Below are 27,908 nucleotides of genomic sequence, written 5' to 3' on the forward strand. Positions count from 1 at the left end.
CTTTGCGAAACGCGAGAAGCGTAAGGAAGTATCGAACTTTTCCCAAGATACACGTACACTTTTACATTGAAATAATTCAGGCCAGCTTATAACTTTTCGAGTCGAAGGAACTTCTTTTAACCGCTTGTTATTTTTACAACTTGCCGAGCTTTCGACGAAAGATGAGAGAAAAAAATATTGCGGTGAAAGCGCTTCGACCTACTGGTGAAAAAAAATTCGACCAACTTAAATAAAACAGTTGTCAATAATTTCGATTCACGCGAGAAAATGAACACCTTTTAGATGTGAATTATAGAAAGGACAAAATGGCTTTTAACGTTCGATAGGGTGCATACCTCTACAAATAAAAAGCACTAAATCTCCATTAGATTTTATACATAATACAGAACTCATCGATAACTGTTATTACTCGATCTACTCTCTATAAGCTTTATATTTGCTGAAGATAAGATAACTTGCCTAAAAGCTTTTCATTAAATTCTGCTGAACGTCCCAGCGAGTAATATAAATTTTTCGAGCTTTTGCAAACATACGTAATCTAAGTCATCGTATTTAAAGTCGCGCCAATTGACATTTTTGACTTCTGTCTAGCTACATCGCAGCAAAATAAGTTTCAAAGACAAAATGTTCGAGTTAATTAGAAAAAGTCGAAAAGCACATCGTTATTAAAGCTTGAAAAATCTCATTTGCGTAATAGCATTGCACGTAGCCAGCTGCGAGGATGATGATGGAAATTTATGCAAGTGCGCCTGTATATACATACATATATTTGCAAAAAACGAGAAATATTTTTTTACCGAGAGAGAAAGAGAGAGTGGAGAGGGGGAGGTGGAGGGAGTATACGCGATATATATATAACCACACGGTGAAACCCGAGAGTGGTTTGCAGTGCGGTTGCGCTTTAGGGCAAGAGACAAAATTATGTATACCTATACATGGGAAAGAGAGAGAGAGAGAGAGAGGAGGAGGAGGAGGAAAAAAAGTAAGTTTTATGCGACATTGAAACCAAGTGTGGTATACGCTCGGTGCTTTGTAGCGGAATGAGCTTTGACATCGAAATCGATGATTTGCGGCTCTTTCTCTCTGAACGTGTATCTGTATATGTGCTGCAACTTTTAAGCTTCACTCATGCGTGTATATTCAAGCTTTTGCATGAATAAAGTCGCTTTCGTTATTGGATAGACAGAGAGCGGGAGAGAGATAGAGAACACGAGAAAGAGAAAAAAGAGCTCGAGTTCCTTACGAAACCCAAGTTCTCTTTGTGCTATGTGAAATCCAATTTTGCTACAAGTTTCGTTATTGTACTTTGTCAATTAATGCAAGGATGATTCGGGTCGCGGCAAAGGCACGAAAATCGCAATAAACTCCGAGTCGAAATAAAGAAAAGAAAATAAAAGAGAGCAGAAGAAATGCCTTTGTCGCCGACTAATTGGTGGCAAAGTGGATAGAACAAAGCCTTTGCTACTTTATCAAAACTTGTACTTTTCACAAGGATCCCACTTTCGAAATTATATGCTGTATATATTAAAAATTAGCGCACGAAAATTAGATGAATTCAAGCGCGAATTTCCATAGGTGAATAATTATTACTATATCAAAATGCAGGTAAATGTGGAATTTAATGTTTCATACGGCCGATCGAGTATTGATGGAATTACTAGAACGTAAATTATGAGCAGCTGATTGAAATGCGTGCGAATAAATACTTTCTGACGAACAAAGTATTTGTGCAAACTTTCATAGGAGCGCGACGGAGCTTTCCTTCGGCCGCGCGCGGCGAGGTTTTATATATGATTAATATCGGCGAATTTCACGCTCATTCCAGCGCGTGCAGGTAATTTATTAATTACTTAAGAATGCTACATACGAAAATCGCGCATATAATTAAATTTTGCTTATTATAAATCAGCGCGCGTCTCTCGCTTTGAAAATTACGGAGACGCAGCTCGTATCCTTCAAGCGCGCGCAGCTTTCAACAAGATTTAACTGCACGGCCGGTCGCTCGCGCGTCCACATCATTAATACAAATCACTCGCGGCTGAGTGTGCTCGTTTGAAAACGAACATACCCATTGGCCGATGTAATCATTTAAAAGTTGGCGACAAGGCGGAAATATATTTGCAAGCCCGCGCACGGATATATAATCAAATTACATGGCAAAACTATGCGTATAATATCGAATAAATTTCTTTGACAAGATTCCCGCTTAAGCCACGCGCGCCGACTGCGAAAATGTATTTATAAATGCCTCGCCAGACTGATCATTTATTTACGTGCGTTTATACGCTGCCGGATAATCGTTATCCGCGATTAATGAAAGCTTCGCGTTTTATGTGCCGTACAGGTATATAATATATAATACCTATACAAGTATTCATAGTTTTGCGACGCAGCGCACCAAAAGTATCATTTTATTTCCTCGAACAAAAAAAAGCCTCGAGTATCAATTAAAATATCTTGCTCGAATTTCATAAAATCTCTCAAGTACCCGGTTGTATGCATAAAACTCGTTGGCTTCGTTGCTTTTCTTACGCTCGGCCGAGCACTTATTTTTGTCGTCGTCGTTGTCGTCGCTGTCGTCGCGGTGAATCACGACAATAGCAATGGCAAATGATAAACAAAACGTCTGAAAGGGACTTCCGATGTTACTATGTATATATAACTACTCACCGGTGCACTTGAACTCGTGTCTTGGGATCTCGTTGATAACGGCGTTCTTCAGTCGAGGCGGATCGTGACAGTGTCCGGTAACCGTGACGCCCTCGTGCTCTTTCAACCACTCGGAGAACCAGGCTAAGTGGCAGTTGCACGACAGTGGATTTCCCTGAATGTTTCTATTTTTCCCAATTGTTTACGTGCGTCGAGGCAAAAACAAAAATAAAAACGATATCTTTAAAAATTATGCGTATCGCGTGCGGGCGTTTTACATGTGTGCAGTGCGCGTCCGTATCGAAGTCGATATTGGATACACATCCCCTCGATTTATTCGAGGCTTTTATCTAGCCCATAGAAACCCGATATGGAGGGAGGGAGCCGAGTCCATATATGTGAGAGCTTAACAAGCTCTCGCTTTTTCCCCCCGCTTCATTTTTTTTTTTTATTCTATCCAGCGTCGCGGTGCAAGCGCGTAGGCGCAAGCGCCTATAGGTATATACGATATACTCACATGGTTTGCAATTGAGGCAGATTGTCGAAGGAGCCTTGCATCATGCAGGTAATCGCATTGCCATGGAGATTTCTGAAAAGAGAGAGAAAAAAACACAAGACAGAGTTGCAGAGTTAAGTGACTTGGACTTTTGCACGAATAAATAGGATTGTAACGAGGGGGCTCGGATACTCACAGGCTTTTCAGACTAGTTAGGCCGTTGAACATTTTCGTGTGTACTTCTCGCAGTTTATTGTCCGATAACAGTCTGCACGTGGCGAATGAAAAGAATGAATAAAAATGTTCTTATCGCGCTTAAGAGCGAGCGAGAGAGGGAAAAATTCCTTTACTTACAGTTCTGTCAATTTGCGAGCACCCTCGAAGGCGCCGCCTTCGATGCGCGAAATCTTGTTACCCCTCAGATCCAAATGCTGCAGCTCTGGAAGCTTTTCGAACAGGCCTTCCGCTTTGATTTTCTCGATTGCATTATTTCTGAGCAATCTATCGACGATTCAGAGACAAGAAGGTAGTGTTATCCGTTAGAATTTCGTATTATTGTAGCAAAGTCAGTGAATACAGACGCGTGCGCGAGTTTATGTGTGCGTAGCAAAATTTACATCTCAATGTGCAATGAAATTCAATCGTATACATTATCGCCCTTGTTTGCACAATAATGCATACGAAATTCTATTAATTATTTCAATTGTTTAATCATAAGCTTGAACATGGTTTCATATAATAAGCGTGACTGAAAGTTATACGGCTCGTTCAATGAAAAAAAGTAACCACTTTTTTTGCTACAAGTACAAAGTATTGTTTGAAAAAGTTATTGGAAACTTACAAAGTCGATGTGTAAATAGGTAGGTCCTTCGGGATAGAGGTAAGTTTTTCGTTGGAACAATCGATTGTCGCTCCGTTGCAAGTACAGGATGCTGGGCACGGACCTGGCAGTATGCACTCACCCGCACGCTTCGTCAGGAGTTCTTCGTCGCCTGAATTTGTTTCGTTTCGTTTAGTCCAACAAAGAAATTATAGGCAACTCGCTCAAAGAACGTTGCGAATCGCAACTGCTTCTTCGAGCGCAACTTTTCGCAGGAAAATGAAAGCAAACGAGAATGAACGGCCATGGCTCTTCGACGAGCCGCCTATGTACATTGCTCCGAGAGAATTGCGCCCGTTTGATTTGACGGAAAAAATAAGGTCTCTTTTAAGTAGGTGTATGCATATCGATAGAGAGCCGCATCTAAAAGTTTTCTGCTCTCCGATTGAAAGATTATATGAATAATGCATTAGGTATATGTATTCATGAGAATGATTTTCCAAGCCACGAGTAAAGCCTGTATAACCCGACGTTAGTCCGCACACGATCTTGATTCGTTTTAAATAAAATAAAATATTTTTTTCTCCAGCTCGCTCAACAATCTTTAAATACATACGCGCGCATTGGCGTATGTATATGTATAATAGATATAAATAAGCTCATTGAAGCGTGAAAGCATAAATCTCGCGTTAACATTCTTCAATAGCGTTAAAGGCAAAGAGAGCCTTCACCTATTCAAGTCTGGCTGAACGGCCAGGCGCGCACTTTCAGACCGAACGAGAGGCTAGAAATGCTTATGCTGCAGCGATATAATACATTTTGTGCGTGATTGAAAATTCTTCGATCGGGCATTTATTTAGAAATAATTACGGATTGAAATTGATGTTTGCGAGACGAGTAACGATCAGCAGCAATATCTGGTTCAAATGCCTATTTGCTCTCCGTCGGACTGGAGCGCGAAGCCTGGAGTGGAGCGATTATTTTAACGCCCGACAACAATTGCAGCGCGCGCAGCATCCGAGTCATTGTCACTTTATATGTACGCGCGGTATTTTAATTCGAAAATAAGCCTCGGCGTAAACGCACACGCACGTACGCAACAGTTGAGCGAGCCCAAGCACATATATCTCCGGTGAATTATGCCGATTCATCGTTTCGAAACGCGCGACACTGCACTAGTGCAGAGAGAGAGAAATGCAGCGACTAGTTGTTATCCGTCGATAAAACAATCGATTTAGCCGTTGAATACTCGAAACAAAAAACCTGGCATTATAAGTACTTTAGCTGCAGTGTATTATGTTGCGCGCGAAGGAAGAAAAAATAATGCTGCGGCAAAGCTGCATATAAACACGCAGTCGCGATTAATCCGATGGCAATCGTCATAATAGTATAATATACGCTTACGGAGTTGCAGCTTTTTCTCCATGAAAAGACTCGACAAAGGTATTCGAGGCGGCGAGAGTCGCCGCGGCGCGAGATTATAATTCAAATAGGCGAGCCATGCGATATCGCGTAATTTATCGCGGAACCGAGCACTCGTGCGTCTGTCGCGTGCTTCCTAGAGCCACGAAGACTAATTTCTCGCGTGCGACTGATTTTATAAATGCACTCGTCGTTTCTTTACCTTTTTTTTCTCGCCTACTTTTTCGCTCGAGGCTTTTTCTGCTTCTAATACAGTTGCGAGCTAGATGCGTTTCGTCATCGTATACGTAATGTGCTTTTTCGGCCCGGACCTTGATTACTGCGGACGTAGCACGAGTGTAATTACGTATACGGGAAGAGAAACAGCGGAAAATTGGAATAGTTTTGGCGCGAAATTAGCATATTCATACGAAATTTCCACGCGTGCGCGCGCGCGCGTATACATATTAAGGGAGTAAAATTGACAGAGCAAAGTGCATCGCGCGCTCACACGATGATGTTTTTTGCCTACGGATGATTTATCTGCAATGAGAAACTACGTGGCTCGATAAATTACACGCATGTACGCATGTGTCAGGTAGAGTTGCGATTCTCATCAAGGAATTTCCAGTGGTTAGCCTCAAAACAGAGTCAGACTCGGGACGCGTCGCGTATCGACAGTACGTCGACGACAGACGGCGGCCTGCGCTGCGCCGCTGTACGCCTCGCTTGAAACGTTACGCCCTACAAATCATACAACGTATCCCTTCGATCTTATTAATAGCTTCCGCAACGAGTGTACCGGCGTATCCGCGGCACATGTGGCCGGGTGCAGGCCAGAAGCTCGCTCGACTGTCGTTGATACGTCACGACGTATACGCATCAGCCGCCGCTGCCTGGGCGTATCGTAAACAAAAAAAAAACACATTTTCAGCTGCAGACCGGTAGCATCGTATAAATACGATGAGCCGAACGAGAGCGAGCGAGAGAACGCGAATTCGGGGACGGGCATGCGAATATGCGCCGAGATGAATATTAATCCACGTAAGCGATGAGCCGATACACGAGCGGCCGCGACAGTGTCGTATTTCTAGGCTCACGTAGCCGTATCATTTTCGTTTGTTTGCCTCCGACGAGCGCTCGTGGTCGTCTGTGCGCGTGACTTACCTTTACATTTGAACTTTTCGTCTCTCATGTTGTCGATACGCTTTTTCAGGGCACGTTTCGGCGAATCACAACGGGCTCCCGACGTCTCGATCGGATTTACGTGAAGATATTCGCTCAGCCAGCGAAGATTGCAGTCGCAGATGAATGGATTGCGACCCAAGTGCCTGTGCTCGGTCCAACAAGCCGGAGAGAGCGAGAAAGACAGACCGAGGCAAGGATGAAGAAAAAAAAAGAAAAGAACCATGTATATATGAGATGAGAGAAGTTGCTGAAAAGAGAGCGCGTGGGTGGCTGAATCGAGAGGAGTAGAATGATGGAAGGATATGGAATTTTAAGGTGCATGAATGGAACGAAAGAAAGAGGATGCCTGTGGATGCCTCGGGAAAGGGGAACAGGCTCCATTTAAATGCGAAGGTCGCCGAGCCATACGGATGGTGAAATCAGATGAGCGCGAGGACCGAGCCGACAGATCGACTCGGTCGCATCAAACTTCGGAATGAGATTTTCCAATTTATGCATATACACGAGCTTTAATTCATCTACTGGTGGAAACGAAAAAAAACAAACAAAAGAAACAGCCAAAACAATAGGTCTTGCTTACAGATCCAAAGAGCTTGATAAAGTAAAATAAACTCGTGTGTACTCATACAAGGATTTTGCAAGGTATAGGTAAACTCACAGCGTCTTGATACTCCGAAGATTGGCAAAAGTCCCGTTGCCCAAGGACCTGATGTTGTTGTCGTAGAGAGATAAAAGCGTGAGGCTCGGGAGATCGCGAAACAAGTCGGTACGTATGCAAGATATCTCGTTGGCGTTCAGCAGCCTGTGGACAGGGGACGTCGTCGACGTTTCGTTTTAGCGTACTTACACACGTTGTAAAGTATAAATCAATATGCGCTCGCACACAATAAGTGCGCGACTTAAAGACAAAAGAGATAAAGAGTTACTCACAAAAGCTGCAAATTCGTTAGACCTTGGAATATTCCGCTTGGCAGTTCGGTTATTTTATTGCCGTAGAGCACGCTATAATGCAATGGAAAATCAAAGTGAGCACAATTGAACGTTTATGATTATAATTTATATTCTCATGGCTTGTATAGTAGCCGAGTGGAGCCAGCTCGAGATTATACTCACAGGGACTCGAGGAACTTGAGGCCGTGGAACGCGTCCGAGGCGACTTTTTTGATTTTGTTGTTGCTTAAATCACTGCAAAAACAAATACATTACACATGTATTTCCGTCGTAAATATTGCTCGTCGAGACGTTCTCATCATCTTTGTCCGCGTGGCTGAGGCTCCTTTGTTTTTCGCGCGTTCAAACGTACATATAATATTTTATTTTTCGACGAGCCAATCCATTAGCGGCAAAAGACTGCAAGTTTAACAGGAGCGCGCGCGGCGAGAGAATGCGAAAAAAAAGGCCGTTTGATTTACGGTCATAAAAGTCGAGCGCGCGCTTCGCTCTTTGATTCGCAAGAGAACTGCAACGGAACGATTTGCTCGCGCATCGTCCAAGTAAATGGACTTGTAGCTAGATATATATGTGCATCTTGATACTTACATTCTGCGCAATTTTCGGTAAGGAGAAAACGCCTTGACCGGTATCTCGGTAATGCCATTTTGCTCGAGACGTCTGGAAAAAGGTCGAAAATAAAGCTGCATATCTGCTACATTGCTTTATGTACACGCGCGCTCGATCGTGATCTGCGGCGAAAAGACTTACAGTTCGACGGCATCCTCGGGCAAATAGGACGGCACCTTGGTCAGCGAATTTTCTCGGCAATCTACGATGCCGTCGGTGCAGCGACACGGCGGTGGACACTGTGGCTCGCTGCTACATTCGGAGCCGCTCGGCTTCTCCGCTCCAATCGTACATTTTAATTCGCTCTCCTGCAACGACAGAAAACGAGTCGGCTTTTATTTCATTTTTTTCACTGTTAAATATTTCATCATATTTGTGGCTGTTTTCATTCAGACTTTTGTTGGCGCGTAATCTCGGAGATGAGCTCTGGATTTTAGTCTGAATTTTTTTCTACTCGTGTGTGTGTTTTACTTGGCCGCAAGCTGTCTGTCAATTTTAATTAACCAAAGCTTCTCGTGCGTGGCTCATCCCCGAGCCTGCGTCAACTTTTTCTCCCGAAAGTTCGAGCAGTAGACTAGAGTGTCTCCGACGTGTTGCAATTGAAGCGTGGATTTTCTACGGCTCAGCACGAGGACCAAAATATTTTCACAATCGGAGCACTTGAGATGTGTATACCGCAAGCGTCATAGTTTTTGCTCTTCTTTCTCTCTCTCTAATCAAATAAACGCGTGAGCTGGCAGTCTTTTTCGTTGGATATATTCGCTCACCGCAGGAAACTAGGTCGAAAGCTAGTATCACGATAGGTCTATGCGTCTGATGAACCGAGCGCGCCAATCTTGATGTGTACGGTCGCGTATGCGGCAAACGCCAATTACGGTAATATACACAAGAGCCGAGCGAGCATGTATATCGGCCTCTTCGTGCATCCGCATAGAAATACTCTGGATGATAGTGTATTTAAATCGGACCAATCTTGACATTAAATCTTTTGGCTTTTGAGCTTTTCGCGATGCAACAGCAGTAGCAGCAGCAGGAGCAGAGCAGAACAGAGCAGAGCGGCAGTGCAGGCTTCGCCTATCTATAATTAAACTTGGCTAAAGCTATTCATCTCGAGAGTGGGTACACGGCTACTTGTGTGAGAGCGAGAGGAGCAACTTCTACGGACCAAGAAACATAAGACTCTCTCGCGAGCGCAGAACAGAGCTCGAGCATATAATATCCGCCTTATCTAAAATTTCGATTTAAAGCTCTCTCGGATAAGAGATTTAAAAAAAAAATTCTGCTCCTCTTCCATTTGGCCGACACTCAAGTGCTCGAGCCTTAAGCTCGAGTCCTGGGGAGTAAACGAGCGTTTGTTCTTAGCCAACTTTCGTTCGTTTCTCTTAGCTACTTATGTATATATGTTTAACTAGGATGTTCTTGCGTACTGGGACGTGCTTGTTACATGCGCTCGACGTCGCTCGCGTCGCTCTTATTATGTATTCCATCCTGATAGTCAGCTCTATCATCTAATTATATTTTATCTCTCGTTTTCGCTGCCGTACTGTATATTTTCGAGCTTAATTAAAAGATCGAGCAAATGAAATAATAGAGACTCGTAGCTGCGTGACTGAGCACTCTACAATACTTTTGACATTTTTGAGGTTTAATTGATCGCAAGGAAAGCAAAGAAAAAAGATCCTGCAGCAATTATATCGAATACATAGATCGAGTATTATATTGTGTACCTGCAGATCGACCAGACCCTGTCCTTTGAGATGAGTCGGCGTTTGGCAACGTATGTGCTGCTGTCCCTGTCTCGATGAGCTCTTCAACGTACGAGCCAGCCAGACCAGATGACAGTCGCAGTTGAACGAATTGTCCGACAGCTTGGGGGTGCGCAGCTGCTTCAGACCGCTGAATGTGTCTTTTCCCAGCGTCGTCAGCTTGTTGTTGTTCAAAGTCCTGCGAGCAGTTGCAATGAGGTAAGTGTAAAAATGTTGTATATTTATCGGCAAGTCGAGTAGGCATAAAAAAAATTGACTCACAAAACGTCCAGCTCTTTCATTTCTCGGAATGCCGCCTCGTCCACGCAGTGCAGCTCGTTATTGTCCAACAATCTGCAATTTTTTTCGTTCATTTTAATCGATCAATTTGGAGTATAAAAGCACTCGTTTTAAGGTCGCTTCGCAAAGTGCGAAGCTCTATTAAGAATTTTTATTGTGCTATAGTTTTACAAGGCGAATGTATCAATGTATCGAATGATTTCTTACAAGTGCTTCAACGTCGCTATTCCTCGAAGCGTTTTCGGTCCAATCATGGTGATTTTGTTGTGGCTGAGGTCGCTGAAAGCACAAAGAATAAAAAATGAATCATAACAACCTGTTGGGAGTATATATTTATAAACTTTCGAGCACTTGCTAGAACGTAAGCGTTGCGCAAAAGGCTTTATTTATCTATTCCGAGAAAAGTCATACATTATTTGCGGCACGCAGGAGTAGCCGTCGGGTTAAATAGAGAAATAATACAAGGCTCGTCATTGTTATCAATGATAATATTGAACGAAGCGTCAATCAACACTTGGCAAGCGCACGTGACTGAGCGAGAAAATAACATTTGCAAAAACTCACAGTCGCTTGAGGTTCATCATGTTGCTGAACAGCTGATCCGGCAGAAATCTTATGTGATTATCGTTCAATCGGAGCTTCTCCACGCTCACGAGATCCTGAAAAGCCCCTCGCTCGATCGTGTGTATCTGATTGTTGGACAGTTGTCTGGAAAGGAAGAGCAAAAAAGAAGATTGCATCGGATTAGTATATGGAATTATCGACTGATTATCGAGTTATTATTATAAATTTCGACGTGGCTTGGTCCCTCGTGACGACGACTGGCGGATAAAGCCCGACGACAATTAATAATCCAGGCTTGGACGAACGCGCGCGCAAGAGAGAGAGAACTGGAGCTTCTGGCTTATTATATTAAGTACGTGCCTCGTGCTTTGAAACTACCGCACCTGACGATTTGACTCGATTTTACGTTTTAACTTCTAACTCGATTATAATATGCGCCCGCGTACGTAGCTTATACATATACATAATAAACGTTTTAACTGTCGAGCCTCGCTCTTTTCGCACGCTATGCCGCGCTATGCGCAGCCAGTGCTAAAACGTCCTTGAGATGATTTAATAATCATAAAGCAAAAATGTAATTTGCAACGACACTCGGGGCCTCGACACTCTATATATCTATACAGGCAAAAGCTCGACGACTCGAGATTAAATCTTGCCATGATAAATGCTTGAATTTCAACTTTGCTCGCTCTCGACTGCTCGTGTTTACGATTCGCCAAAGACGCGTGAATTATATTTTCGTCGTGCCCTAGATGTCGAATCATCGATTTTGACTTTGGCTTGCACGCCCCGTTTATGCTCATGATCGAGCCGAATTTCGTTTCTCGATGTATATATATACAGACGAAAAAGTGTGGTGTTTTATAGTGCGAGCCAGTCTGAACTGCGCGTAAACACGTAAAAAACCATAAACGTGCACAGGTGAGAACATGCACGCGATAAAGCCCATATGCCTATAGCACTGCACGGAAATGGACTATCTATTCGAACTCGAGCTTGCGTGGCTCTTTTTTTCTCTTCCGCTTTTATAGGTGCATTTTCACTCCTACCGGAGAAATGCACTGTTCGGGCGGCGTTCTCAATCATGCGCTCCATATTATATACAAGCACGCTCATTTTAGCCTGAATTTACAATGATTATTTTGAGAGAAATTACTGATACATATAATGCATTCGTGCGCAAAGTTATAATTACGATTGGAATTTAGAGTCATGATTCTGCGTGCAAAAGTCTATTTATCGATTTAGCATCAAGCGCAGCAGTCGCCTAGACTTGGTTTTCTATTTTTTATGATCCCTCGTAGATATAAGTCGTTGGGTGGTATCACGAGCACGAAGCCAGCATCGAATTCGCTTATCTCATATTATATGTGTATTGCGCTTATTTTGGTGATTCTACGCTCGATCGGCTTTTCCTACGTAAATATATATGGCGGCGAATTTTTTTCCTCTTTTTTTTTCAATATGATATTACAGCTGCAGAGGGTGAAATCAGTAATCGTGAATCGTCAAGCTAAATCGAAAATTTCGAATTTCACAGGTGTCGCACTCGAGATTTCTCGATGGACTTTTTAAAAAGCACATAGCGATATATGGCTACGAACGCCGAGGAGCTCTAATAGAGAATAATTCGATGGGTGTGCGTAGCAGAGTGTACGTAAGCCGCTGCGCTCGATCGAGCTATCAAATTCGAGATGTGCCGAGCCTATAAGCGCGTTGGAGAGCTGACCTAGTGCGCGTCGCGGCGAGACACGCTCCTCAAAATGCAAGCGACACGCGCGGCGAGGATATAAAAAGAGGATAAGATCTCGGTGCTAAAGCCGCGCCAAGCTTGCAACATCATCCGTCCTTATCTACGCCAGGGCTCTGCATGTAGTTTGGCGAAAAACTTGGCGACGGGCTCTTTCGTGGCACACATCTAGTCTGGCATTATAAAGCGAGCTGCGAGATAGAGCCGCATCGGCGGCGTCGCGAGTCGGCCATTACTCACACACTGTATGGGTTGCTCGCTAGCTGCGACGTCGCACACAGTGTGAATATTCAAAGAGGCTTACATACTTTTGATTGAATTATTATGTCTCACACGGCCCGAGCGAAAGTTTTTGACTGCAAAATTGGATTCCGCGTGCAGACGCAGACACAGAGAACCACTGGCAGAGAGAAAAGAAGGGTTCTCCCCGATGATGGAAAAAAAAAGTTTAATTAGAAATTTTAATGGAAATGCCTGTCCGTTGCTATACATATTATATATATAGCGCGCATTATATTATATATGTTACGCGATCGATCTCGATACAATTTTCTCTCCGAGCTTTTAAGGATATTTATATGAAATATCGTCGATACGCGGCGTCGATACTGCTCGACGATTGCCGCCCAAGGAAAAACAGGTTTTAAAAGAAAACTTTTTCTCTCGCTTCGCGACTATACCGAGATACACAAGTCGATAGTAGCGCGCGAGCATGAGTGACTCGCTACAAAGGACATTTTTGACGTAAGTATTATACTTACAGCAATCGAAGGGTCGCCATGTCTTCGAAGTCGGTCTTGAAGATGACGGAGATGTTGTTACTCTGCAAGTCTCTGAAAACAGAAAAAGAAAACACGTTACGTTATAATTTATTATCATACAAGTGCGCGTGTAAAGTAGCAACGATGAAAGTTTCCAAGTCAAATGTTCCACAAGACGAAAATTGATACAACTTTCCGTATAAATTGACTAGAAGAAAAAAATCGCGCCTCATTGAATCTGTCGAACTCGTATATCACCCCTGCAATGTGGGTTATGACTCTCTGTACGTTAGCTCGGCTCGGTGTATATAATTTTCCCATTAACTACGAACACAATCAAGATTAAACTTTCAGATAGGCCAGCGTAGAAGCAGGTGCGAACTACAAGTTTTGCATTAAATCTCGACGTTATCTGTACTAATGTACGCGACTTAATAGCCACGTGAAAGATTCATATCTGACCCACTGAGGGGAATTCATTTATCAAAAGGGACTCTTTGTAGTTCGCAAGCGCTACCTCGCCACCCGTAAATAGCTGAATTCACCCATAAATATCCCGTGCTTACGTACCATGCGCATCTAGTCATAAAGCCAATAATGCGCAGGCCTGGCAAGCTCAGCGAGTCAACGTCTCGTTACAGTCAATCGATGTATTTTTCCAAAAGTTAAATCACTTTCCATCTGGTATAATAATCACCGCTATAGCTTTCTTTCTCTCATCCCGCCCGCACCCCTCTCTCGTGAGAAGATCGTAAAAACTTGGTAATTAAATTCCATTGGTAGGAAATTCTTTCCTCTTGCACGCGAGCTTTTCACACGAGCTTCGATACGCTTGCTAATGGACAGCGCTACTGCGCGTAAGTAAAAGAGCAATGAAATAAAAAGGAAGAGAGAGAGAGGGACATTCGATTCTCAATCGAGGCGAATAAATGTACATTTTTATATTCGACACAGCTCGTTGAAAAAGTAATAATCGAGGAGGAGTGTCAGACTAGTCGACGTCGTCGTCGTCGTCGTTGCGCATGAAAAGACTCGGTATAATTTTTCCGAGCGACCGAAAACAAAACTGGCGAGAAGAGCTAACTGACTACGGCGACGGCGGAAAGTCGGTTCCGCTCATTAAGGACCGAAAAGTGGAAAGCTCCAAGAAGTGCGTGCGCATCAGAGATGCTGGTTTATGTATACCTACGTTTCCTTTTTTTTTTCTCATAAATGCTAAGAAGTTTATACATACAGTTGTATATATCAGAAGGAAGTTCGGTGTGAAAATTATTCCTCGTGACAAAAATGAACAAAGCTAGAATTTCGAGTGATTAAATATCCGTCGCTGCTGTATAGTCGCACTGCACCGGGCGTGCGCGAGCGCGTGTATGCAAATAAAAGACACTGAATTATAATTATACGCTTGTAGAGTGATGTAGAGATTTGTTGTTTTTTTCACCGTCTCTCTTTCTCTCTCGGCTGTTCCTTTTGCTACTTCAAAGCCTGCACGGTGTATAATTATTCCGTAAGTTAAATTCGATGATATAGCACGTTTTAACACTTTAACTTCAAACTGCATTCGCAAGTTGGCGATTTTCCTCTTCTTTTTTACTCTTCCGGCTGTCTTTATTATTTTTAAGCCTATACAACGCGAATTCGCGAGAGCGTGTTTTTCTTTCTTCTGCGTGTCTATATACGCAATGACGATGACGATGAGTGGAAGAAAAACAGCGGCTTAAAGCTACTAGCTAGCAAGAATAAGACGAGTTTTCGGGCGCTTTAATATTGATTTTGAGAGCGCGTCGAGCATAGCTGCGAGCGTACAGCAGTGGAAGAGAGAGAGAAGCAAACATATACTCTCTCTCTCTCGGCTCGGGAACGGCAACTTTTTTAATTAGCGCGACGTTAATTTCTTCTCCTTATTTCCTTCCTTTTTTTCTCTCTCTCTCTCTCTCTGCTTTCGAGCTCTCGGCGCGTGCAGCAAAATTTGTTGTTGCGTGATGTGCATGGCGCATTATCGAAAAGTTGCTCAGCCGTTATAGCTGCGTCGAGACATGTATCACCGAGGCAAAAGGAGCTGCTCGAGTATGCTAATAACCAAACGATGTGACACGCTATATGTGTATGTATAATCTATTGCAAGTAAAGCCTGCAGGTCGACAGAAGCAGAAATACGAGTACATATAATCCCGAGTTTATAACGGTGATCGAAGCGGCGGCGAAAAAAAAATTCGCGAAATGAAGTTGTAGTTTAATTTCTCGGCGATTAGAACACATCGATCGGCAGTAGCAACGATCGGCTACTGCGACTTGTACGCGCGCAACTTATCGCTTCGATTTAATTTTGAAATTAACACTCGTTTCTTTCGACGCTTATCGCGACTAACGCGCTATTAAATTACACGCGCTCTCGCGCCTTTGCATATTATGCGTGCTTAGCCTCGAACGTATGGGAATTATGCAACGAACCGATCGTAAATAAGCTACCTATCGACGTTTTCATTCGAATCGCTGCAGATGGATATTTTTCTGAATTTTTTTCATCGATTAGCTATTAGACGTCTAATAAAAAGTCATCGATTCTCCAGTACAAGTAACTCGATAATAATCCAAGCATCAAAGTCATTTTCGAGGTACGCTTATTGGATCTATTCGCGCACGGCCAGGAGGAGATATAGAGAGGGCAAAATAGCTCACCGTCAGCGATGCGAGAAGAAGAACGAGAATAAGAAAGAGAGAGAGAGAGAGAGAGGGAAAAAGTTAACGTGCCAGGAATAATCGTGACTTTGGAATAGCGCGTACAGTGCAGCCACACACCGAGAGACATGTACACGTGTATACGTATAGCTGCGCTCAAAAATTGATTTTGGAAGCACCAAAGAGAGATCCCCGACGTGTACGCGGTGCGAGGCCTGCGTGGGTGTGGATGTTACTTGTAGTAGTGGTAGTAGTACACCCTACTCGAGAGAGAGAGAACTGCGAGAGCTGAGCGCGACCACGCCCGACGTCGCCGTCTCGCGTGACAAACACCCGTCACAAATATACTCACTCTTGGGTCGCGCGTATATATTCGACGTATATACACTCGAAAGAAATTCTGTGGATCATTGAGCACTCCATATACCCTCGCCCTCACTTGACTCGCACTGACTCTGCTTCCTTCGCGCGCCCGCCTATATATACACGCGTTTGATAAAAGTATACATATACAAAGCACACAAGAGATCGGCGAGGTTTCTTTATAACAGGATATCCTCCCGTTGTACCCAGTATATGTACGCGCGCGCGCGCAAACTTTTGGCTGTAGTGTACTTGAAATTTCCAATTTCCAATGTTGCCTTCGTATCTCTCTCTCTCTCTTTCTCTCGTTCTTTGGACTTTTCACTCGTTGCTGTTTCTTTCCTCCGAAGAAGGGTATTTTTGTCCATCGCCTTGGCAAGATAGTGGCCAACGAAAAAAGAGGCAAAGAAAAAAGTCTTGCCGATGCTAGTTATACCTATACTCGCTAACCTAGAGCTAACTTATAAACGAGCTAACGCTCATGGAAGATGGTAATCGTGTTATAAAACTTGTTCTTATACTTTCTCAGAGAGTATGACTACGAGTTTATTTCAACAACTAACTTTGCTGCTGCCGCGCTTCGTTGCCGCTGCCGCCACCGCCGCTGCTCTGCGCTACTGCGCGTACATTTTTAAGGGTCGACGAAAATTTTCGACGACGTAATCATCGTCGTATTTTATAATGAACCTAACGCGAGAATAATTGTGATGAATAGAGCTTAAGAGTCGTCGGAAGGGGATTAAGCTTGGAGCAGCGATTTTTTGTTAAACGCGCGGCGAGTCATTTTTTGGCAAAGTTGAAAAAATGTAACCTTACGGACACATCTAGAGGAGAAAGAAAAAAGAAAAGAAAATGATGAATTGAACGAGAGCTTTCATTATTTTTCTCGCTTTATGCCGGTATAGAAGAACGGCGGAGCAGAAAAATTTTCATTTCAAGTCGTTGCATCATACTTCTTATTATATTTTTATGTGCTTTGCGTTTGTGCGAGTGAAGTGTGACAAAAATGAGCGATACAGCAACTCCCACTACTTCTCTTCTTTTTTCCTATACTTGTTCAGAGAGAAATATTTTTTCGCGAGATCGCATCAACGTACTCAGTGTATACATATATACTCAAACTTTTCATCGACTTCTCTCTATACACTTTATATACAGCTCAGCGATAAAGCTTTCCAGTATTTGAATTTTTACTTTACGTTTTACTAATGTGAAATTCATATATCTTTTGCTCATTTGGCTCAACGCACGGCTGCTCTCGACTTGAATTATAAAGAAAATATTCGATTCAAAATGCAACGCGTTCCATCGCGTTGTAATTGAGAAATTAAAGAATCAAAATTAAAAAGAGGAAAAAAATAGTTGAAAAAATCGTTGATAACACGGACTCGCTGCAAGCCTCGAGGCGAGCAGCAATGTGAAATTAGTACAAATACTCGTGCTCGTGCGCGATGTGCACAGCCACAACAGCTTTTTAACTTGTCCATTTTTTTTTTTTTTTTGGCAAAACAACTGCGACGAGCAAAAAGAAAGAAGGGGTCTGGGTAAAGAAAAAGCATGGCCTATTAAATTCAGCGCGCGTTTACGTGTGTACGCGCAAGCTCGCAAGTAGTTAGAAGCATACGGCGTGTGCAGGGCCGACAGCGAAATCGCCGAAAAATTCTCACGAGCTTTTTCTTTTCTCTCGCTCGAGTCAGCTCGCTCGTGTGTGTGTGTGTGTGTGTGTGTGTGTGTGTTGGGGCATGTGTATCCTCTTCACGTTTTTATCTGCAAAAAGAAGGCGACGTTCGCAGACGCTCTCTAATTTCCCATGCAAGAACAAGTACGCGTACACAACGGTAGTCGAGCATCGCGAGCAGCAGCGGCAGAAGCGTCGACGGCGGCGGGCGTGCGCGTGCCTTACAAACCCGCGAGGCGTATAAGGACTTGAGAAATAGAGAGAAAGACAGAAGGTAGAAAGGAAGGGGGGGGGCCGTTTGAAAAGAGCTTGCGCGACTACGTGTAGCAGTCAACGACTTGCATACACACGTGCACGTGCAAACACGTAATATTATATATAGAGCAGAGAAGGTTATACGTTAGCGGCGGCCTGTTATGTACGTAGATCGCGCAGCCTATAGTCTGAGTGCTAGACTACAAGAGTCCTGACTAAGCGCCTTTTGATAAAAGTAATTGAATTATCGATGCTCGCGTACCTTTTTTTCCGCCGCAGGCCGCCGTGTCCTCGCGGAAATATCCGCTGATACAGCTGCGCGCCACGCGTACCTACGTAATCACTCATGTATCGCGTAATGCAAGTAAGGTTTGCCGTTCGTGCGCCTTCATAAACGCGAGCCCGGCAGTCGAGGAGCGACGTCGCTTCGCCGGTAATTGATTAAAGTAATTAGCAAACGAGTGCGCGACTGTACATCCGCAGCGGTGTAATCGACGAAGCGTCTGCATAAATTATGGAACGTTTTAGTGAATATATAGCTGGCAGAAGCATAAAACGATGCTTATGCGCAAACGTATATATACGTATATAAATGCGCGCCTCGGTTTCTCTCGCTTCGGCTCTTGGATCCTGCGCCCCCAGAGCTTTACGATGTTGTTCTTCTAGAGGCTTCAAAGTATATAGCACATATATACAGCGGCGAGGAGTCGAGAGAGCTCGGCGCAGAGAGGCGAGCTTTCGCACCGATGATTTATGGTCTGGCGATGCGCACCGTTAAATTGGATACGTCCTTACGTATATATACATGAAATGCTATGAGTGACTGCTGTACATCGAGTGGATCTTTGAGGTATACGCGAGGAAATTGCGCGGCGAGCGTTTAGAAAGCTCCCGAGCGCGCGCCTCGTGTCCTCCGCCGCCGAGTGCGATGCCACTGGCTGCTGGCCCTCCACGTTATACGTTTTCGTGTTTTCCTGCGGAGAGCTTGTAAACTCGAGACCCGAATGTAGGACATGCACTCGTGCGCTTTTGCCAGCAGCATATGGAATTTATTGTCGCGGGCAACGCGCGTAACGCGCCGTGTAATGCGTCGTCGAGCCGTTGACTGCGCTTCTCGCTGCTTTTTTTTACCCCTTTTTTTCGCCGCTTCGTCCGGGAGCGCTTTTATCGCGTGCTTTTTGGCTTTTGTTCGCTCTTTTTGCCAACGAGAGACAGCGAGTTAAATTTACCTTTATGTACGCGTGTATCTGTGACGCAAAAATCTGTTTGTTACGTGTATATGCTCTGCAGGCGTGGGGGATTGCCCTGCTTATAATTCTGCAGCTTGGTTACAGCAGTTGGAACGTTCTGGACGAGCTTTTAATATTATCGGAAAGGCAAAATCTTCAAAGTACACGAGCTCACAGACCGTTACTATCTTGGGAGAGTCAAAAGCAGGCGTATAAGCAGATCCGCGTGCGCTGCTCTATCGGCATGCATGCGCTAAATGCTAATCTAAGCGTGCGCATCGGCGCAGCGAGAGAGAGAGAGAGAAAGAGAGAGAAAGAATCGTCGACGAAACAAAGCTCGAAATAAAAAGCTTCGGGAAAGAGCCTTCATGTCTCTTTCTCGTTCTTTATGTACACACGGCTAGGTGACAAAGGCAAAACAATGGGTATTACAATAGCGTCACGCACAGTACAGAACGCGCGCGAGAGAGAGAGAGAAGGCGAGAGAAGGAGAGTGCGAATCTCGCTAATCCCTTGGAACTTGACAATAGCAAGGGTCTCCCCGGGCGCGCGTAGGTATGCAAGAATATAACCACATCCAAACACTCACACGTGCGCATGGCCCATACATACACACAACACATGTACACGCACGTCGAGCTAGACAAAAGAAAAACGAGCGAGCGAGCGAGCGAGCCTAGTGTGTATAAGTATGCAGGCGCATGGGAGCAATACAGCATGCCCATGGTGTATAAAATCGAAGAATCATCTAATCCTATATAGGCTTGCGTCCTGCAGGCGAAACTGCGACATATGCCTCCCCTTGCGCATTCGAAAGTGCAAGGGGCTCTCTTGCCAATCTTACTCGGTGGCGCTAGGATATATATCGACGCGGCAGCTCGGCGAATAAATTTCGGCAGTCGCGCGCGGTATTACCCAGTAGTGCACGAGTAGCAGCTACTGCCTCGTGTAATAAGGCTTTTGACAGTGGGGACGCGTACCGCACGCACCCATGGAATAGCGTTACTAATTACATTTGATGGCATATATGTATGAGAATTTCATGCTGGGCTGCGCTCCGCAATTTCTTTTTATACAATTCCTAGGCCAGTGGCGGCTCCTCCTCGATCGATCCGCACTTGCTACTGCTGCTACTACTACTACTGCCGTTGCTATTGCGCCGCATACTTGTACGCACGAGCTGGTTATTTCGATATATAAGCCGAGTGTTATTGCGCGCCACCGCCGTGTGCCAATATTCCCGACCGATAAAATATACGGCTGGGATATTTTCTTTTAATGCGCTCCGCGCCACATCCGATCCGCGCGCAAGATTTTTCTCGGCATTTGTGCAAACGAAATATCAACTTAGGCGCAACTGCGTAATAAACAATTTCATACGTACTATGCTCCGTGCGGAAAGAGCGAGCGAGAGAAAACGAAATCCTAAGCGGATTTAAGCTCGACGCCTATATAATCGCGAGCGCGCCTGAGGATTTTAAATCACACGCCGAGGCATACACAGTACACACACGGACGCAGCAGTGATTACAAGAAGCTTAACATTATAGTATATTATATGCCTTTACAGCGCACTGCACTTGATGTTATTAGCGTCGAATCAACTCACTCGCGTACAAACGCATGTATAGGTGCTACAAACGTACGTTGCAGCGGCTCGAGCCTGCGTGTATACAGCGAGGCTTTGAATACGCAGCGATATATACACGATCGCCGGCGAGTTGGCGCAGAAAAGCACTTTGCGCAGAAAGGAGGAAAAAAAAAGAACAGAGCTTCATTACTTATCGATGCTTACCGACTCGAACAATTAATCACTCTAACGCGATTCCCAGTGGTATCCCCTTGGTCGATCCACACACGCACGCACGCACAAACACATATTACACGTAGATGCTACGCACGGCATGCAAACCCTCGGCATTCACGTGCGCGCCTTGCGAGTGCATTGCGAAAAACCCCCAAAGACCCTCGCCCCTTTGGCCCCCGCCAAAATCCTCGCACTGCTCTGCACTTATGTAGGATACGCATGAGATATTCGCCGAGTGTAATGATAATAATAACAACAACGGCGTATCTACTAGCCGGTAACTGCGCGCAGGGAAAGAAGAAGAAATGTTTAGCGACGCGGAAATCATTTGTGTATATATAACGGGATTATATTGTGCGCCTGTCTGTACGAGCATGTCGCATGCGTGTGCCTAAGCTCGTATATACATTTTCAATCCTCTGCCCCGTAAATGTAAAAGTCCGCGCCGCGTGACAAATTAGATTACGACGCTTGGCTTGTAGGCGCGCGAGCACATACAAATTTATAATTGCGATATTTTGACTTCTGCACTTGCTCATCTTCCTCCTCGTCTTCTTTTACTGTCTGAGCTGCCGTACTGTAAGTATACGTACGTGGGTGAGCACGCGACCGAGCAACGCCCGACGATTCACGTTTCCGGAATATTTCAGCGGATCTCTGCTTTTAGGTGCCGAATAGTCGCCTGCCTGCACTTCTTTTTCTTCCACCAAAGCTTTAACGACTAGGAAACTATTCGAGCTCGTTGACAAGCCGAGGAAATTTTCTGACCTCCTTTTTTCCCTCCTTTTACATTGCGCGACTTCTAACAAAGCCTGTTTTGACTTCGAGCCTGAGTGTGCCTCCACTTTTTCCTCCGTTTTTTTTTATATATAAGGAATCGAGAGAAAAAGCGTCCTGTGTTTCGCAAAATTTACGCACTTTCCGTTGCTTTATGCAAACTTACTTCGGTCGGTCGTGCCCACGCGCATACTCGAAAAGTTTCGTGTGGCACTTGCGACTACGCGACGATGGCGGGCAAGAAAACTTTAAACAAGATTGTAACTGTTTTATCAAACAAAAACTTGAGAAGCGATAAATTTTCAAGCGTCGAAAAAAGTATTATTTTCAACTCCTCGTGGAATATGTTTTTTCCCTGGTCTTGTACAACATTGACTACACAAATACACAGCTCCGCTTTTTGCATCGTTGAATTTTCTCCAATTGCCGAGTGTATACATTATGACAGGGTCCGTTTAGCTCATTTTTCTTTCGATAAAATTTGATTTAAGATATGAAAAGACGTGTGTATATGCGCGCTCATACGAAGGCTACATGCGAATCTTGAAGTGCTTTCACCAGCAGAGTAAAGAGATTTTTATATATGTGTACGTGGCGCGTATTTCTCGGCGTAATGTCACGTGCAATTTAAGTTTTCGAAAGCGAGCCGTGAGTTTCAAGTTTAGGTTTTTTTTTGCGTACCTAAATGCGGGAAGCAGAAAGAAATGTCGCATGAGGCAATGCCTCGCGTACTCCACGTGGATACATTCATAAACGAGAGAAAAAAGAAGAAGGAGGCAGAGTGAAAAGAAAAACGTCTCGAGTCTCGAGTCGTCGCAGTCGTTGCGCAGCTCAGTTTTGCCGTTGACAAAGATATAAAGCGTACACGGCCACACTCTGACTTTTTAATATAGAGGCTATTTAACAGAATCTTCAATTTTCTCGCGAAAGAAAAAACTCCAACAATGCTATTTATCAAGCAAATACGTGCATTAGCCTTCCGCTCGGTACTCGTGGTGATTTATTTGTCGGACTAATAGCTCGAGCATGCAGCTGATTTTCTGACTTGCACTTATGCACTCCATAAGTACTCGATACGTCCTCGTGCATTAGCATAAAGCGACGTTTCTCTCGTTCTCGAAGAAAAACAGACCAATCGGCTACTACTGCTGCTGCTGCTTCTGCTGCTGCTGCTGGAGAGCAAAAGAGAGGGAGAGAACTTTGCTTTGTAATTACGATTCCATTAGCGAACAGCTCGCGATACAAAACGATTTTAGCAAGTTCTGCCGAGGATGTGAATTATTTTGTAAATACGCGCGGCTTGCAGTAGTCGAGTAGTTGTGCCGTCGCATCGTCAACGACTCGAGCTGCAACGATAAACATTCCAAACTCTCGGACCCAGACGACGGTGACGTTGTTTCTTGGACCTTATCTCTCTCTCTTATCGCGTAAATATAGAGCTTGATTTGTCTCCTCGGTACTTTACTACTGCCCTCCTCTTCCTTCTGCTGTTACTCGTCGCGCAAGCCCGTGCCGCAGACCTGTTTCCTGCTTCCTATTTATTTCTCTTTCTCTCGAGCTCGAGCTAGCTCCTTCGTACTTCCATTTACGTCGTAACACGGTATACATATCGCGTTCAAGCCTCCAGGCTTGCGCGCGTAAATAAGTCTACTGCCTCGAAAGAAATTTACCACCTCTCGACCTTTTGCAGCCCTAATTTGCTTTTCTTGTACTAGCCCGAAGCTCGTTTTGGATTTTTCATCTATCATTCAACAACTCCGTGCACGCAAGAAATCAATGAATTACTTATTCAGTGATTTTTATCGCCAAAATACACCCAAACGATGTGCCAATCGAAGCGCTGTACCGAACTACATTTATAGACACGCCAACAAACAATCCGCTTACAAGCTTGCAGCGAATTATTTATACGCGGTGGAAAGTGTATCGACATTATTAGATAGAACGAGTAACATCATGAATTGTATAGAGGTTCACGACGAAACGCTGAAAAAGCTCTTATCTCGCTTCGGTGCCGACAACTATACGAGAAAGGCCAACAAGCAGATTGATCGACGTTGATTTTTTTTTGCCCGATGACGTTGCGATGAAAATAATATTCGACTCTATCAGCGGGTATTTTTATTTTCGAAATAAAAAAGCACGCCTGTCCGTAAAAGTGACAAGAAAGGCATATCGCGAGGAGCTGGCGAGGGTTTTTTTTCCTCCAGCGCTCAAGGCGCGCCTATGCATGCGTACATACGCAATATAAGGATCCGCAACTTTTCCAGCCGCAGTACTTTGAGCTTGCGGGCTATTTTCCGCGGTGCACGTCGCCCGCTGGGTTGAAAGAACTCGCGAGCCGTAAAATCGTGTTGCGCGAGCGAGCGAGCGAGTGAGAGAGAAAAAGAGAAATGTGCATATAGTCGTCGGTGGTGTTACACCTTCCGCGTCGTTTCCGTCCCTCAAGCTCGTTAAAGCGCGTGTACGCGACTGACGCTTATATGCTGTACACAGAGCCTAGCTGCCTTCGTTATACGAGAAAAACGTTTCCCGCTCGCGCCGCTAAGTGCACACATAGACTTACGACCCCGACGTCGCTATAATATATCTGCATGTGCGCGCAGAAAGTCGGTATCGCTCGGCTGCTCGACCGAGCGAACGTCTTTATGCTCGCGCTCGTTTTTTTCTCCTCCCTCGAAAACTTTCATCGTTGCATCTGTCTGTTAAGGCGATACCCTAACGATCTTTTATGTATATACTTACAGTTTTTCGGCGATTATCCAGTGGGCGAGATTGGGCGGTACCTGGGTGAGGGCGCGTTTGCCGCAGTCGAGTTCTTGGCCGGCGCAGGTACAGGCCGAGGGACATCGCACGCCGTCCCTTATCGAGTCGGTGAACGTGTCCATGTCCGCGCCGTCGAAAGCGCTGTTGTGACTGCCCCAGGTTTGACCCACTACTTTCAGTAGCAGCAACAAACCCAGCAACGCAATCCAGCCAATCGAGCTTTTTCTCTTGGCCATTTTGTTTAATTGCGCTTTCTGGAAAGCGAGAAAAAATACAACGTCATTGTTTATCAAACACACACACACACCCATATAAGCGAGTTGCTGCTGCTGCTGTCGCTATAGCCCGCTCTCGAGAGCGCAAAAAGCAATCTTCTACTTGCCAGCGCTGCGGTACACGTATGAAATTTGAAGTAAAGTAAAAAAAAGGGAAGAAAAAGCGAGGAACGTATATAGTGGCTAGAAAATACAGAGCTGGCACGGTGGCAGCCAGTGGTAAATAAAAGGAGAGAACGCGGGCTTATACGCTCGGAGAGTTTACAAAAACGGCGCAGCTAGTGGGTGCACGTAGGTACAGCCGCGTAAGTGTATACAAAGTGTGGAATAAGCTGACCTGGATCGGCGGGTCGTGGCAGTCCGCGCGCACATTGCACACGCGTATACGCGCCTGGCGCAAGTGCAAAATCGATATCGCATTACCTGGCCACTTGTTTGCTCGTATAAGAAAAGTAATAGCAAATAGCGCTAAAATCCACTCGTTTCTCCCTCGAGCTTTCGCAGCCTGCGCGGACCGGTATAAATATATGTTCCGCTGGCGTATACGTACATATTTACAGCTCGTATAGGCGAAAGTATAGGCTGCAGTGCCGCTAAAGCGTCACTTTTCGCGCGCGAGTAATATTTCAGGTAATTTGCGAGAAGGAATTCGCGCGCGAGCTCACGAGCCAAATCTCATTGTTGCAGTGCTAAAGTACACTGCATAGAGCACACGAGCAGGCCGGTGCGCTCGTGCGGCGAGATTATACCGCGCGCGCTCGCGTACAGCAATGCTTTGGCTGAAACTAATAATAATAGCGCGTGTCCCGTTAATAATGATACACTCTCGAGGCTCGGGCTAGCAGCTTGCAGCCAAGGAGTAGGATATAATGCGAGGCAAAAGCAATTACAGCGTCTATATACTCCTCCAGAGTACTCGAACTTTGTATTGTGTTTTTCGCTTCGTCTATGTAATAAGTCTGCATCTATGTATTCTCTCGTACTCGATGCGCTTATTATATCTCTTCCTCGAATATGTGTGTGTGTGTGCGTTGGTGTGTGTATGTCGGATTTCTGCTCTTTGGAATGGCTGCTCAGGTGAAGGAAGCGATCCGATCGGTCACTACTCTTGAGTAATAGGGCGGCCCGAGCCAGGGCACGACGTCCCTGTGAAGCCTCATTTCTTTCTATCCTGCAACGAAGCCGAGCTCATGTGGAAAGCTAGCCTGGCCTATGGTTTATGCGACTAGGACTATTGGCTGTCTCGATCGCTTTCACTCGTCGTCGATAATACCGTCGATTTTTCTCGACGATTCTTGCTCATACCAGTGCTATTAAGGCTGCATCACCTGTAACAGAGAGAAATAAAGGAATATATATTAGATGTATCGAGCGATGCGGATAAATCGCAGCCTGCCATGCAGTATAGGTAGAAACGTGCGTGCATTAATGCGCGCGTGTATTGATTACATGGCCTAGGGAGATTCGAAAGCGCGATATGCGGCCGAGGAGGCACACGAGGCTCGAGAGCAGAAGAGGCAAGATATATGTATGTGCGCGTGTAGCGAGGCATGTATCGGTGAAATTGCACGCGATGACGATCGTTAGAGGCTGCTTTTGCGGATTGGGCTCCCACGACTATTTTTGTTAGCGCACGACTCGAAGCCAGTGCGCGGCTCTGCATCCAACGAGTAAAAGTTAATTTCTGTTTGTTTTTCGATCGATTAGCCGTAACGGGTGTGGGCGGCAGTTTGACTTTGAAAAGCTGCGCGCGACTACGGAACGATAGAGCAGATTTTCTCGTTTACACAGAGCGCGCGGGGTGAGTTGCTGCTGCTGCTACTGGATTAGAGTCGCCCGCGCCACGTAGTATATATTTCGCGACCTTATCGGAGCCGAGCAGAGCCAGGGCCATGCCACTGCATCTGGCTGTCGGCTTTATCAAAAAATTACGTAAATAGAGCTTTCTCGCTCTCTCTCTCTCCCTCTTACCCTCGGGGGGATATAACGGGAAAAAAGCGAGAGGGCAGAGGTAGATACATATATGCAACAGCTTGCAAGTCGCAGTACAAACTAATTCGCCAAAAACGTCGGGGCCAGTGCGGCGCCGTAATACGCGTCGGCGTATTTAATCAAGCTAATCGGGAAGGACGAGGAGCTGCGCGAGGCCAGCAGCTTGAGCAGCTCGACTCGCTCGACCCGGCTAGATCTATGCTAATTGCGTCGGGTCACCCCTTGTGTGTATGTGTGTGTGGTACAGAGGCTCGCGTCGCAGGATATGTACGGGCGTTTACCTAGGTGAGGGCACGCGGGGCGATGCTTATCGCGCGACACTATACGCTCGGCTAGCTCGCCTCGACACTCTATATAAACGTGTACATACTACATACGCGCGCAGAGTCGCTGTATATGCTGATTCGAGCTCTAATATATATACATGAGCGAGGACATGCGCCTGGCGCGTCTCTGTTATTAATGTTACGGTTTGTTGTTTGCGCGTCGAGTCGCCGACGTCGCCGCCAACGCCGCACATCAAATAGAATACATGCGTAAGCTAGCTCGCGCGCGGGGCTTGCTGCAGGGACGCGTCGCTACGCATGTTACGCTAAATAATCGATTTTCTCTCTGTCGCACTGATTCGACCTTCCCGATGCCGCTGCACTGCTCTGCTCTGCGCTGCTCTGCTCCTGCTCTCTCTCCCTGTGCAATAGCGAGCTTGAATAATCGACAATTAATTTAACTCGAGAGTACAATATGCGTTGACTAAAGTGGATTTCGGTTCGATTTTCTATGTATACACGTATATGCGTGGGCGAGGGAGGCGGGGAGACTGTAACGGGCAGGTGTCAATTATTGCGCGTCCTGA

The 27,908-nt window shown here is 45.1% G+C and overlaps 1 protein-coding gene across 1 annotated transcript in view; it reads right to left on the bottom strand.

Moving 5' to 3' along the window:
• LOC106658501 (protein slit) overlaps positions 1–26,348 on the bottom strand; it is a 42,848-nt gene extending 16,500 nt beyond the window's left edge. The window contains exons 1-18 of the mRNA XM_014380501.2: positions 25,954–26,348; positions 24,768–25,042; positions 13,235–13,306; positions 10,724–10,867; positions 10,367–10,438; positions 10,142–10,213; positions 9,842–10,058; positions 8,256–8,422; positions 8,094–8,165; positions 7,668–7,739; positions 7,485–7,556; positions 7,213–7,356; positions 6,534–6,697; positions 3,987–4,137; positions 3,500–3,646; positions 3,342–3,413; positions 3,167–3,238; positions 2,671–2,834 (exon numbers count right to left, since the gene is read on the bottom strand). Of these exons, the coding sequence (XP_014235987.2) occupies positions 2,671–2,834; positions 3,167–3,238; positions 3,342–3,413; positions 3,500–3,646; positions 3,987–4,137; positions 6,534–6,697; positions 7,213–7,356; positions 7,485–7,556; positions 7,668–7,739; positions 8,094–8,165; positions 8,256–8,422; positions 9,842–10,058; positions 10,142–10,213; positions 10,367–10,438; positions 10,724–10,867; positions 13,235–13,306; positions 24,768–25,042; positions 25,954–26,028 (2,224 nt within the window). The 5' untranslated portion in view covers positions 26,029–26,348. The remainder of the gene's footprint in view (positions 1–2,670; positions 2,835–3,166; positions 3,239–3,341; positions 3,414–3,499; positions 3,647–3,986; positions 4,138–6,533; positions 6,698–7,212; positions 7,357–7,484; positions 7,557–7,667; positions 7,740–8,093; positions 8,166–8,255; positions 8,423–9,841; positions 10,059–10,141; positions 10,214–10,366; positions 10,439–10,723; positions 10,868–13,234; positions 13,307–24,767; positions 25,043–25,953) is intronic.
• Positions 26,349–27,908: the final 1,560 nt, after the last annotated feature.

Source organism: Trichogramma pretiosum, unplaced genomic scaffold (genome assembly GCF_000599845.2).
Source record: "Trichogramma pretiosum strain Unisexual culture from Peru unplaced genomic scaffold, Tpre_2.0 scaffold10, whole genome shotgun sequence".
NCBI classification, from domain to species: Eukaryota; Metazoa; Arthropoda; class Insecta; order Hymenoptera; family Trichogrammatidae; genus Trichogramma; species Trichogramma pretiosum.